Below are 13,275 nucleotides of genomic sequence, written 5' to 3' on the forward strand. Positions count from 1 at the left end.
TATTTTTCTATACCAGACAGAATTCTATAATTGTAATCCCATGTATTTTCTTGAATACACTCAAAAAAACTCAGTAGGACTTACTTTCAAACAAACATACAACAGAGCAGATGGAAAATATGTTTAGCCAACTTTATAAACTTCATTTATAGCCCACTTTTTCCCTCAGAATGAAGATTCAAGGCAACTTACAACATTAAAATAGCAATGTATAGATTTTTTAAAAGTTGATCACGAAAATAAACTCTAACATTAAAGACAATTAAAACATTAACTAGAAAAATTAAAAAGACAAATCACAATAGAGCACACTGTTAAGGCCCTATCTTTAAAAAAGAGACCGTTCTCTCAAGACTGCAAAAACCAAGTATTTTCTACAAACAGATGGTTAGCAAATAAAGTAGAAGTCTAGCCTTCTTAAGAAGAAAAGTCTAGAGCAGGCTTGTCCAACCTGCAGCCCATGGGTTATCTGCAGACCAAGACACCCAACACAAAATCACAAACTTAATTAAAATAAGTTTTTTAGGAACTCAATTGTGTGATTTTTGAACAAGAATTTTGTAGGGGACAGCGGAATAGAATAAGCAGAGTACATTACATCTACAAATATTGGAGGGGTATTAATCATAATTCGTATTGCAATTGCAAAAGTTCGGCCAGAAAAAAAATCATAAATTGTTGAAAGTAACTAATAAAATAAAGAGCAAGAGGACTCTGTTGAAAGGTTGTATAACATTAATTCTGAAAAAGAATTCTGTACTAAGCATAGTGCTGCTGCGCACCATATACTCTCACTATTTATGGCCTGGGACAACTATGAATGTGGCCCACCTCAAAATGGTGGCTTCAGTTTTGAGGCAGTGTGTGAACCAAGGTAATTCTTCTTCTTCCAATGTGGCCCAGGAAAGCCAAAAAGCTGGATACCACTGCTCTAAAGCTAGAAGCAATTACAGGAAGGCCCACTTTCACATCCCCACCATGTTTAACTAGGCAATATTCTCCTCACCAGTACTAAAGATTTCTGGCTCTGGAGTTGATTTCCAGGACTATACCCAGCCTGTGAACTTATATTTTCAGAGAAAGTGTTGCCTCATGCAGCACAGCATGAATCCCTTTTCTCTGATCTGCCTTTTGACTGGCTATGAGCCTGGATTAAGGTTCAATTTGTTCATTCTAAGCATATTAACACAAACTTAAATCCCAGTAAGCCTAATAAGGCATACTTCCCCACACTCCAAAAAAACCCACTTGGGATTGCAGTTCCTACTTTGTGAAAATGTCGTTAGAAACATGTGACTATAAGTAATAACGCATCGCAACAATATTAGTCACTTATCTAGCAATATACACTTACCTTGGTCATTACTACTATTGTCAACATTAGCAACACATAAGCATCCTTGATCAAATTCTTCATTGTTGCCAACTGCTGTAGACCACCACTCACGGGCCTTAAATAAAGACATTCTCCCTCAGGCCTAGTTGGGGGAAAAACAAAAAGCTTAAGCAAACTTGTCATTAATATCAACACATTGCAACCAAGTTAAGATATTTTTCCGAAATACTGCATGAAATTATTGTGTTAACTATACAACTTGCTCAACCTCCCCATACTTCTTTTCTTGAATAACAGATTATACACTGACAGTTTTAGTACTTTTTTCATGTTCTACAAAAGAACAAGTATAACTCAACTTGAAAATGCAGCTGTTGCTGTTGTCGCAGAGAGGCAGTCTACCATGGCAACATTGATGCCCTAGTGGCCTTTTCCATTCTAGGTCCCAAGTTGCTTTTTAAAAGTCATTAAATGCTATTCTATCTATTTCTCTACTGTAATTGCCTTGGAGTTGCCCTTATGACTTCAGATAAGGAACTCAATCGAGCAGGACACAAATAGGCTGTTCTAATACCTGCCTCCAGTTATCTAGCACGTGGTGAAACAGAAGAGGCTAAAGATTCAATAATCCTTCACTTGGCCTAGCAGCACTAAGAAATACACATTAAACAGATACTTTAAACACACATACTTTTCAACATTTTTCTACAAAAGCATTGAAGGGGCTCCATGAAAAATCTTTAAAATCACATTTAAAATTGATTTTAAAGTAAAACCACACAAGGCCAACTACTCAACTCTAATGCAAAGGATGGGGAGAGTGTAGTTTATCTCCAAACACCAACCTGCCAATGAAAAGTTAGTTGATCTCAGATCAATTAACTGTGTGAATTCTTCGGGGAAAGTGTATGGAAGTTCTGAGAAAGTTCCTTGCACAATGCTAGAGTGCTCTTGGCTTTTCCAGCAATATCTAGAAGTGTTGTCGAAGGCTTTCATGGCCGGGATCACAGGGTTGCTGTATGTTTTCCGGGCTGTATGGCCATGTTCCAAAAGTATTCTCTCATGACGTTTCGCCCACATCTATGGCAGGGATCCTCAGAGGTTGTATTCACAGTTGGGCATATTGAGTCTGTGTGCCAAGTTTGGGCCAGATCTGCTATTGATGGAGTTCAGAGTGCTCTTGGATGCAGGGTGAACTGCAACTCCCACGCAGGTGGATCATTCCTTCCCCAACTCCTCCAGTATGTTCTGTTGGCCATCAGAGTTCTGTGTACCATGTGTGTTCAGAACGCCATTGGGGACTTCAGAAACTAGAGCTGATGTGGTCTATCCAATGCAATTTTTTGGAATCAGCACCACAAATAGCAAATGCTATTGCAATGTAAATAACCAAATGAATCCGAAGTTGACCAAACACTAATTCGTAACCCTTTTGGTACTAATGATGGCGAGTGGTCCCAGGTCAAAGTGGTCCCTGGTCAAAAAAAGGGTTGGTAACCACAAGATTAAATGAACCAATGGCAGACACCTCAATTTCCACAGTTTCCTCAGTTTTCACCTGCAATCCAGGTCAAATCCCACCCTTAGGCTTTGCCTGTCAGCTGCTTCCATTATGGTCACTTCCACTATGTCAGCTATTGCTGCTATTGCAATGTAAATTGGTAGAAAGGTAGGTAATGAATAATCAAAATTTGGTTGAGACAGTAATTGTAGTTCTGGAGGAACTCAAATTTTTGCTTCTCATACACTTGGCATGGGGATTTGGTTAAGCAGTTAAAATTCATGAGTAAACCAGGTTTTGTCGAAAGCTTTCATGGCTAGAATCACTGGGTTGTTGTGCATTTTCCGAGCTGTATGGCCATGTTTCAGAAGCATTCTCTCTTGACAATTTCGCTCACATCTATGACAGGCATCCTCACAACTTCTGAGGGTGTCTGCCATAGATGTGGGCGAAATGTCAGGAGAGAACGCTTCTGGAACATGGCCATACAGCCCGGAAAATGCACAACAAACAAAACCAGTTTTTTTTTTACCTGAAAATTTTCGCGAGTGGTTTGAACCCTTAAAGTACCCCCTTGGCTATGTGCTTGGCTAAAAGGGCTCGCTTCTGGGGACCAATTTGCAGGACTGAGCTGTCAGGCTGCCATGCTAATCCATGGCTCTTTGGAGCTCAGCCGCTTTGAGCTGCTGAGAACACGTGCAGAGACTCGGCAGGCTGCGTGCCCCAGTCCCTTCCACTCACCCGGCTTCTCCCGAAGACGGTCTTCTTTTCCGCTGGCAGTGGAAAGCGCCCTTCTGAGGAGACTCGTGAGGGAAGCTAAGCGAGAGCCGAGGCCCGGGCACAGCAAAAGCAATGCCTCTTCACTAGTCTCTCCTCAGCGCCGCCATCTTTCCTCCCGTTGTCATAGCGCCCCCACAACCAAAATATTGACTCCGCCTCGCGCTCGCCTCCAGACCAAAGGCACTGAGCGGCGCACTGCACTCTGGGAGATATAGTTTTCGTGCGCCATGCGCTGAGGGAAAGCTGTGGCGGTGTGGAGTGTACCATTATGGGTTTTTTTGGGAGGGGGAGTATAGAATAGGAAAGGTCTGCCACGGTATCGTTAAGGCTTATCCCGTCGCTTCCTTTTCCGGCTCATATTCTTTTCCGCGGAGAAGAGAAAAAGAAGAAAGGAAAAGGCTTCTGAATGTCAAATGTAAAGAGACGGTTTTTAAAATAAAGACTTGGAGCTCCCTCGAGTAGGAATGGTATCGCCCACTAGACCGGACGGTTGCTTTTCCTTACGGTTGGTCTCGCGACGGGGCGGCTGAGGGAGCGGAAGCGGCGGAGGAGGAGTGGAGAGCTTCTGCCCCTCCGCCGGGCCTTTCAGCGTGGCGTGGGCTTGCTTCTCGCCATGGACAAGAGCGCGGTGGCCAGAATGGGAGCAGTGGCCAGCGCTAGCGTGTGTGCCCTGGTCGGAGGGGTGGTCCTGGCCCAGTACATCTTCACCGTGAAGAAGAAGACGGGCCGCAAGACCAAGATTATAGAGATGGTAGGCGCCCGGGTGGGTGGAGGGACTAGTCAGCTGCGCCGCCCTCTCTTGTGTTTTTATTTACGTACAGTAAAGTCTCACTTATCCAATATAAACGGGCCAGCAGAACGTTGGATAAACGAATATGTTGGATAATAAGGAGGGATTCAGGAAAAGCCTATTAAACATCATATTAGGTTATGATTTTACAAATTAAGCAACAAAACATTCATTTATTTATTTATTTAGAGTATTTATATTCCGCCCTTCTCACCCCGAAGGGGACTCAGGGCGGATCACATTAGGGCATAGGGCAAACATTCAATGCCCATAGACACATCAAACAGAGACCGAGACAGACAGACGCAGAGGCAAGTTAACCTTCTCCTGAGGGGATGTTCAATTCTGGCCACAGAGGGGGGAGCAGCTGCTTCATCATCCACTCTGACAGCACTTCCTCATTCCAGGTCATAAATTAGTTAACCTTGCCTCCCCACTTTTTTTTTTATAAGTGGTACCTTATTTCCTACTTGATAGATGCAACTATCTTTCGGGTTGCTAGGTCAGCAACAAGCAGGGGCTATTTTTTATTTTTAATTGACGGGTGCTCACCCCGTCACGGGCTGGCTTCGAACTCATGACCTCATGGTCAGAGTGATTTATTGCAGCTGCTCAACAGCCTGCGCCACAGCCCGGCCACAACAAATTTGACAGAAAACGTAGTTCAATACGCAGTAATGCTATGTAGTAATTACTGTATTTACAAATTTAGCACCAAAATATCACGATGTATTGACTACAAAAATGTGTTGGATAATATGGAAAGTTGGATAAGTGAGACTACTGTATTTACTAGCGTGGGTACCCTGCGTTGCCTGGGTTATTTGAAAAGTCATTGTTTATTTTACAAAATGCATTGGTTGTGGGTAAACTACAACTCACATCATGCCAAGTTAACCCCCAGAAACTCCATCAGTACTTAAAGTTTGTTATATATACTGTATATGCAAGCAGTCCTTCCTGCAGACGGTGGTATTGGGGGATGCCTGCTCGACCCCATGGCCATTCCATTCTGTCCCCCATGTTATTTAGCATCTACATGAAGCCGCTGGGAGAGATCATCCAGAGTTTTGGAGTACGGTTCCATCTGTACACAGATGATACCCAAATCTATTACTGAGGAAACTCCTCAGACCCTAAACCGGTGCCTAGCAGCTGTAATGGACTGGATGAGGACAAACCAATTGAAATTGAATCCAGACAAGACAGAGGTCCTCCTGGTCAGTTGTAGGGCCGATCAAGGCAACCTGTGTTGGATGGGGTCACACTCCTCCTGAAGACACAGGTTCACAGTCTGGGGGTCTTTCTGGACTCATCGCTAAACCTGGAGGCCAAGGTGTTGGCAGTGGCCAGGAGGGCCTTCACACAATTAAAACTGGCTGCCAATTCGTTTCCTAGCCCAATTCAAAGTACTGGTTTTGACCTTTAAACCCCTAAACAGTTCAGGTTCAACTTACTTATCAGACCGCATCTCCTCATACCAACCGGCCCACTCTTTAAGATCTTCATGGAAGGCCCTACTCTCACTTCCACATCCCTTGCAAATGCAACTCACATCAACAAGGTAGAGGGCTGCTCCTACTCTATGGAACACGCTCCCAAAAGTAATCAAAACAGCTCCCTCCCTTGCCTCTTTTAAGAACCAACTAAAAATCTTCCTGTTTAAACAGGCATTTAGTGAAGAAAATTAATCAGGAATGACAGGAACATGTTAGGGACTGGAGTAGAGTGCAACATATGTCTGGATGTGTGGCCTTCTGAACTTGAATGTATACTGTAGTTGTTTTTCTTAATCTCTTTATCCTATTATGGTTATATTATTGATGTACTTTGATTGTTGTTATGTGATTTTAATATGTTGTAAGCAACTTTGGGTCCAGTGAGGGAGAAAAACGGGATGTAAATAAAGATTTATTATTATTATTATTATTATTATTACTATTACTATTATTATATTGGGCAGGTTTGCTCTGGATGCACCATCGGTGAGGTTCAGTGTTCTCTCTAGCTGTAGGGTAAACTACAATTGCCACTATGGTGAGTCAGTCCCCTCAAACCTCTCCAGTATAGAGAAATAGTCATGGGGGTTCCATGTGCCACGTTTGGTCCAGGTCGGCCATCAGTGAAGGTCACAGTTTTGCTGGTTGTGGTTGAGCTACAACTCCCAGAAAGAAAAGTCAGTTCCCCCCGAACCCCTCCAGTATATTCTGTTGGTCATGGTGGTTCTGCATGCCAAGTTTGATCCAGGTCCATCGTTGGTGGGGTTCACAGGTTCTCTGGTTCTAGGTGCACTACAACTCTCAGAAATTGAGGTCTATCTGCCTCAAACTCCTCTAGTATTCAAATTTAGGCATATCAGGCATGCGTGCATCATTGTTTAAGATCATGGTGCTTTCTGGATATATATGAACTACAACTCCCCTAAAACAGTAAATTCCCCCCAAAGCCCTCCAGTATTTTTTGTTGGTCACGGGGGTTCTGTGTGACAAGTTAGGCCCAAGTCCATCTTTGATGAGGTTCAGAGTGCCCTGATTGCAGGTGAACTTTAAATCCCAGTACCTACAACTTCCAAATGTCAAAAGCAATTCCCCCCAAAACCCACCTGTATTCAAATTTGGGCAAGTTGGGTATACGTGCCAAGTTTAGTCCAGAGCCATTGTTCTTTTGAGTTCACAGTGCTCTCTGGATGTGAGCTACAACTCCAATAAATCAGGGTCAAATCTCCCCAAACCTCTTTGAGTATTTTGCCTTGGTTATGGGGTTCTAATAATTCTATTTGCCAAGTTTGGTCCAGGAAAATTTCTGGTCACAGTACTCTGTCTTGATGCAGGGTGAACTACAACTTCCATCATGTTAAATCAGTCCCCCAAACCCTTCCAGTATGTTCAGTTCTGATCAATTCTGCTCTGTTTGCTGTGCACCATAGAAATGAGTAGGAAAGCGTTATGGGAGAAGCAGTGGTAGGGATCATGCAAATTCCACACCAATGGAGAGAGTCAGAAACACTGGGATGTTTGTAGTGGAGGAAAAACAGAAAATCTGGGAGGAAATTGTCCCCATATGAAAGCTTTTTCTTGGGTAGTGGGCAGTATAGTGTTTGTGGAGGACATTGGCAGGGCTCTTAGACATGTCATGGCAATCACTATAACCTGCAATGTCATTAGAGGGAGTGTCATTTGTGTCTCCTGCATAGTGGGAGCTATAGCTATTTGTGGAAGTGGGAGTTTGTCTATGTAATTGGACACCCTAGCCACATACACACACACACACACAGGTTTATTTATTTACTTATATTCCACATTATCCTTCTATACGGAGACTTGAAATGGCCCACAAAAACATTACAACTTAAAATATATAAATATATAATAATAAAACAGTATATCATTATACATGATTATATATTATCAGTAATAATTTTATTTAATATATTGCTATTACTATATTACAATATTATTAATATATTACTGAAAGTGAGAGGGAGCTGAGGAGCCTCCATCATCAAGGTGAAAGAAGAAAATGCAAACGCTGGTTTGCAGTTAAACATCAAGAAAATCAAGATTATGGCAACCAGATTGATTGATAACTGGCAAATAAAAGGAGGAAATGTAGAGGAAGTGACAGACTTTATATTTCTAGGCATGAAGATCACTGCAGATCACAGAATCATAGAATAGTAGAGTTGGAAGAGACCTCATGGGCCATCCAGTCCAACCTCCTGCCAAGAAGCAAGAAATCGCATTTAAAGCACCCCCGACAGATGCAGACTGCAGCCAGGAAATCAGAAGACATTTACTTCTTGGAAGGAGAGCAACGGTCAACCTTGATAAAATAGTGAAGAGCAGAGATATCACCTATGGCAACGAAGTTCCGCATAGTTAAAGCAATGGCATTCCCCGTAGTAACCTATGGAGGAAATTTTTGAGAGTCCCTTGGACTGCAAGAAGATCCAACCAGTCCATACTCTAGGAAATTATGCCCGTCTGCTCACTGGAGGGAAAGATGAAGTACTTTGGCCACATAATGATCAGACAGGAAAGCTTGGAAAAGATCATAACACTGGGGAAAATGGAAGGAATAAGGAAGGGCAAGATGGATGGAAGGTATCCTTGAACTGACTGGCTCGACATTGAAGGAATTGGAGGCAGTGACAGCCGGCAGGAAGCGCTGGCGTGGGCTGGTCCAGGAGGTCAAGAAGAGTCGGAAGTGACTGAATGAATAAACAACAACAATAAGTATTGTATTGTATTGTATTATATTTTAATATTACTAACAATATTATATGTATATACAATATATTCCATTATTAACATAGAATTATGTTAGTATTATATATTACTATATTGTACTATACCACTACACTGCAATATTATTAGTAATATTACATGTAATATATCACATAAAATTATTATATTATTATATATTATTATATTGTACTATATTCGTTTACCACAATATATATAATACATTTCCAGTATATTATACTATTAGAATCATATAATGTATTGGACTATATCATAAGTTGTGGTATATATAATATATTATATTACATTATTAATATTATATATATTAGTGTTGTTACATTACAATGTTATTATTTCTATATGTTATTATATTGTATATATTGAGGGGCTCCCAAGTGATATTGCAGAAGACACAATGGAGCTGTGCCTTTCTGGCTGCCCCCTCTTCACTATATTCTGGAGCACAAACTTGTCTGCTAGTATCTACTCAGGAAATTCAAATGAGTACTTATTGGTTTTACTGACAACAACAACTTTTATTATGGTCCAAAAACCCTTATTGCTCCATAGGTGTACAAGGTACGCAGGATAATAAGATGAACAACAGCCAACTGATTAAACATACAGTTAAATAAAATTTACACAATAAAAAACTGCTTAGAATACGTGATGGCTATGAACATAAGTAAAAGACTACAAAAGATACTGGCATGATTCATCCTGTGTGTAAAATTGGGAATTGCCTAATCCTGGCTGCCTCAGAAAGACACTTGGCAACTGCCAAAGTCATGTAGAAGATCGCCATCAAGTAGAAACTTCACATAAAATTTCATTGGACTAGCTGGTAAATTTCTACGTAGTAGGTGTTTGGGCCTGTTTGTAGAAACTGCATGACAGTAGAATGTGGTAGATTCATTTTACTTCCTGTTTGTTACATGGGCAGAAATCTTTCATTATGTGGGATACCCGTGAATCTCCCACGCAGCAGTTCATTACACTTTGCTTTGGGAAATGGGCAGCGGTATTTGGCCACAGTCAAGTTCTTTAGATAGTTTGCTGTATGGAACGGCCCGACAAGGCACTTGGGGAGCATAATACATATGAACAAGAGCGCAGCTCACAAAAGGCAATGTCCCACAGTCTCTGATTGATTTGAGATCCATGTCAAAACCCATCTGGTCAAAAGCCAGATGATTTAAGAGGGATGTAGAAAGGCCAGTGGAGGAGGCGTTCTTAGAATTGATTTTAAACCAACTACTTTTGTACTCATCCTGATCTTGAGCCAGTATTTATTGACAAGCCAGGCTCTTATTGACAAGGTTGTTTCTCCGGATTCAAGTAACAAGACACTAGATGTTGTGTTGATAGAAAGCAAGCTATTTGACATTTGCCCTTACATAATGCATAATGGAGGACCTTCTTACAGTGGCACTCGAAGTGGCCAGTTTCTGGTCAAAGGAAATTGAGTATAATGCCAAGTTTTTAACTTCATGGTTTTGTATACATTATAACTGTATTCTCAATTCACTTCTGACACAATATGTAGAAATCTCCCCAAAGGGGACTCAAAAGAGGCTCCACATGAAAGCATTAGTATCCAATTTGAAATATACAAATATATAAACATTAAAACAGAATTAAACACAAACAGCACTACAAAAAATTCAGTTAAAATCCCTCAAAACATATTCAAAGTTATAAACCACAGCACTTTCACTTTAACAATGTCTTCCTAGCTTTCTATAGTAAACTCACATCCCAAGATCAAAGGATGTTAGGTATAGGTCCCCAAAGCCGAGAGAATCATAGAGTTGGAAGATATCCCAAGGACCATCCAGTCCAGTCCCCTGCTATGCGTGAACACACAATCAAAGCACTCCCAACAGATGGCCATCCAGCCCCTGCTAAAAAAAACTACGAGGAGGCTCCTTTACACTCCCAGGCAGCATATTCCATTGCCAAACAGTCTTGTTGTCACGAAGTTCTTCCTAATAACGTAAAGGTAAAGGTTTTTCTGCTGACATTAAGACTAGTCATGTCTGACTGGGGGTTGGTACTCATCTCCATTTATAAGCCGAAGTGCCGGCATTGTCCGTAGATGCCTCCAAGGTCATGTGACGGCATGGAGCAGTGTTACCTTCCCACCAGAGCGGTACCTGTTGATCTACTCACATTTGCATGTTTTCAAACTGTTAGGTTGGCAGAAGCTGGGGCTAACAGCAGGAGCTCACCCCGCTCCCTGGATTCGAACCGCGACCTTTCGGTCAGCAAGTTCAGCAGCTGAGTGGTTTAACCCACTTCCTAATATTCGGGTGACATTTGAATCCATTGCTCCATTGTGTCCTACTCTTTAGTGCAGCAGAAAATGATCCTCCCTCTCCTCAGTGTGACATCCTTTCAAATATTTAAACATGGCTATCGTGTTCCCCTTCAGCCTTCTCTTCTCCAAACTAAACACACCCAACTCCCTCAGCGCTTCTCATGGGGCTTGGCTCCCAAAACTCCTATTGTTTTGGTTGCCCTTCTCTGGACACCTTCCAGCATGTACTGGACACAGTATTCCAGGTGAAGTTTGACCAAAGCAGAATACAGTGGAATTTCCCTTGATCTAGACATTATATTCCTTTTGATGCAGCATAGAATCACATTGGCCTTTCTAGCTGCCATGACACACTTTTGACTTACGTTCAGCATGTGGTCTACTAAGAGTCCTAGATCCCTTTCGCATGTACTGCATTCAAGTTAAGTGTTACCCATCTCATATCTGTGCATTTCATTTTTATTGCCAAAGTGTAGTGCTGTACATTTCTCCCTGTTCAATAAGTTCAATAAGTTTCAGCAAACCTTTGATCCAAAGCTAACAGTATGCACAGATGAATTAAACAAGCAGGTTACATATACCTTGCACACAAACAAAAACATTTTCAACCTTCTAAAGATCAAACGAAAGCTGCTTATGAAATTCATCTAGCCACATTTTCTTTTGTTTTCACCAGACCTCACCTTTCTTATGATTTTTGTGTTCTGGTGGATATTTCCGCAACATACTGGTGGGAGCTGGAAAGATAGGATTGTCTGATCTCCCTCTTTCACATGTCATTCGTATTCAGTTGGGGATTCTAGAAGAAGCTGCTGTTTAGTCATGCACACAAGTTATAGTAGGACTGGTGAGGGTAAAATCCCGCTTTTTCTTATCTTAAGCTTCATTGCATTGTTTTTTACAAAAATGATGCTGCAGTCTGACACTAAATACCCATGTTTCCCTAGCTCTCCTTTACCAATAAAAAGTGTGCTAAAAACTACCCAGCTAAAAGATAGTGTCTGTCTGGCATAAAAAAAATGTGTAAAAGGCGCTTCTTTGTCAAAGGCTTTGTTAATTGAATGCCTGTACAAATACATTAAATTAAAACTGACAGGGAATGTGTCTGTATTGGTTAAGTAGTACTAGTGTGTGGCTGCAACTTTACAACACAACTGTCTAGAAACAATGGCTGTGAGTGAAGTGGAACTTACATATGAATGACCATGGTTATGGTCCTGTGTGAGCCTCATGGAAGTTAAGAGATTCCAAATATGGATAATATTTGGTTAGTAGAGCCTTATCCTGTATTTATATTAGTTTACTCCTTAGAATGTACATGGATTAAACTAATTTTTCACTAATTACACAGGAGGATTGTGTGTGCATAATGAGTTCATCAGGTCTGTTTATGTAAACACACACACATATAAACTACTAACTTGTATTTTAATATACTTTATTATACACCTGTATCCTCTGTATACTTGGTTGGAAAAACTCAAATATATTACAACAGTATTTGCAGAATTTACAGAGTTACAGTGTTCCCTCACTTATCGCTGGGGTTAGGTTCCAGGACCACCCGCAATAAGTGAAAATCCGCGAAGTAGGGGCACTATATTTATTTTAATATTTATACATTATTTTAGTAGTTACACACTATTTTAAGTCTTTATCAACCAATTGTGTATTAATAAATCGCCTTCTTCTCCTCCCGTTGCCACTTGGGCTCCTTTTTTCTCCCTTTGGCTTCTCCTTCCTCCCTTCCTTAGGCTTTAAATTGTAATTTTTTATGATTTATAATAGTATTTTAGAGCAAATAAAAATCCGCGAAAAGTGAACCGCGAAGTAGTGAGGGAACACTGTATACAAATATGACCTAGGATATCTTGAATTAACTTGTGCTTAAATAACAGTTCCAGAATTCCAGACTCTGTTATGCCATTCTCCTCTTTTACTATTACTATTCATCCAGAAATTCATCCACAATTTCAGCTATATGCTTTCTACAAAATAATTCTGGTTTACATTCTCTGAATATCTCAAGTTATTAATTGTTGTTGCAAATGATACAGTTATAGCCAAAAATAATCTCTGTGTTGCTATAGGGTTGGTAATCTTTAAAGCGGCACACATGAAAACAGCAATCTTTTATTAGTTCAAGTCATATAGTGATTCTGCCTGTTTAACATCTTTTCAGCTTCATTATATGTTTATTTCTTATATCAATGGGAACTAAAATAACTAGCTGTAATGTGTTCAAATGTTTAACTGAGTGTAAACAGAATTAAAAAGAACCAAGACTTACTTTTGAATGTATTT

The 13,275-nt window shown here is 40.7% G+C and overlaps 2 protein-coding genes across 5 annotated transcripts in view; one reads left to right on the top strand and one right to left on the bottom strand.

The window, feature by feature from the left end:
* bbs9 (Bardet-Biedl syndrome 9) overlaps window positions 1–3,790 on the bottom strand; it is a 284,565-nt gene extending 280,775 nt beyond the window's left edge. Inside the window, exons 1-2 of one of the 3 annotated variants that reach the window (XM_008112835.3) lie at window positions 3,579–3,788; window positions 1,355–1,478 (exon numbers count right to left, since the gene is read on the bottom strand). In XM_008112835.3, the coding sequence (XP_008111042.1) occupies window positions 1,355–1,466 (112 nt within the window). In that variant the 5' untranslated portion in view covers window positions 1,467–1,478; window positions 3,579–3,788. Of the gene's footprint in view, window positions 1–1,354; window positions 1,479–3,578 lie in introns of all 3 variants that reach the window. The other 2 variants (XM_062984296.1, XM_008112837.3) reach the window with 2 other exon arrangements.
* A 158-nt stretch (window positions 3,791–3,948) lies between these two features.
* Window positions 3,949–13,275, top strand: part of nt5c3a (5'-nucleotidase, cytosolic IIIA) — a 41,842-nt gene continuing 32,515 nt past the window's right edge. Inside the window, exon 1 of one of the 2 annotated variants that reach the window (XM_003222260.4) lies at window positions 3,949–4,368. In XM_003222260.4, coding sequence (XP_003222308.1) covers window positions 4,231–4,368 — 138 coding nt within the window. In that variant the 5' untranslated portion in view covers window positions 3,949–4,230. The remainder of the gene's footprint in view (window positions 4,369–13,275) is intronic. The other variant, XM_008112833.3, reaches the window with a different exon arrangement.

The sequence above is a fragment of the Anolis carolinensis genome, chromosome 6 (assembly GCF_035594765.1).
Source record: "Anolis carolinensis isolate JA03-04 chromosome 6, rAnoCar3.1.pri, whole genome shotgun sequence".
Lineage (NCBI taxonomy): Eukaryota > Metazoa > Chordata > Lepidosauria > Squamata > Dactyloidae > Anolis > Anolis carolinensis.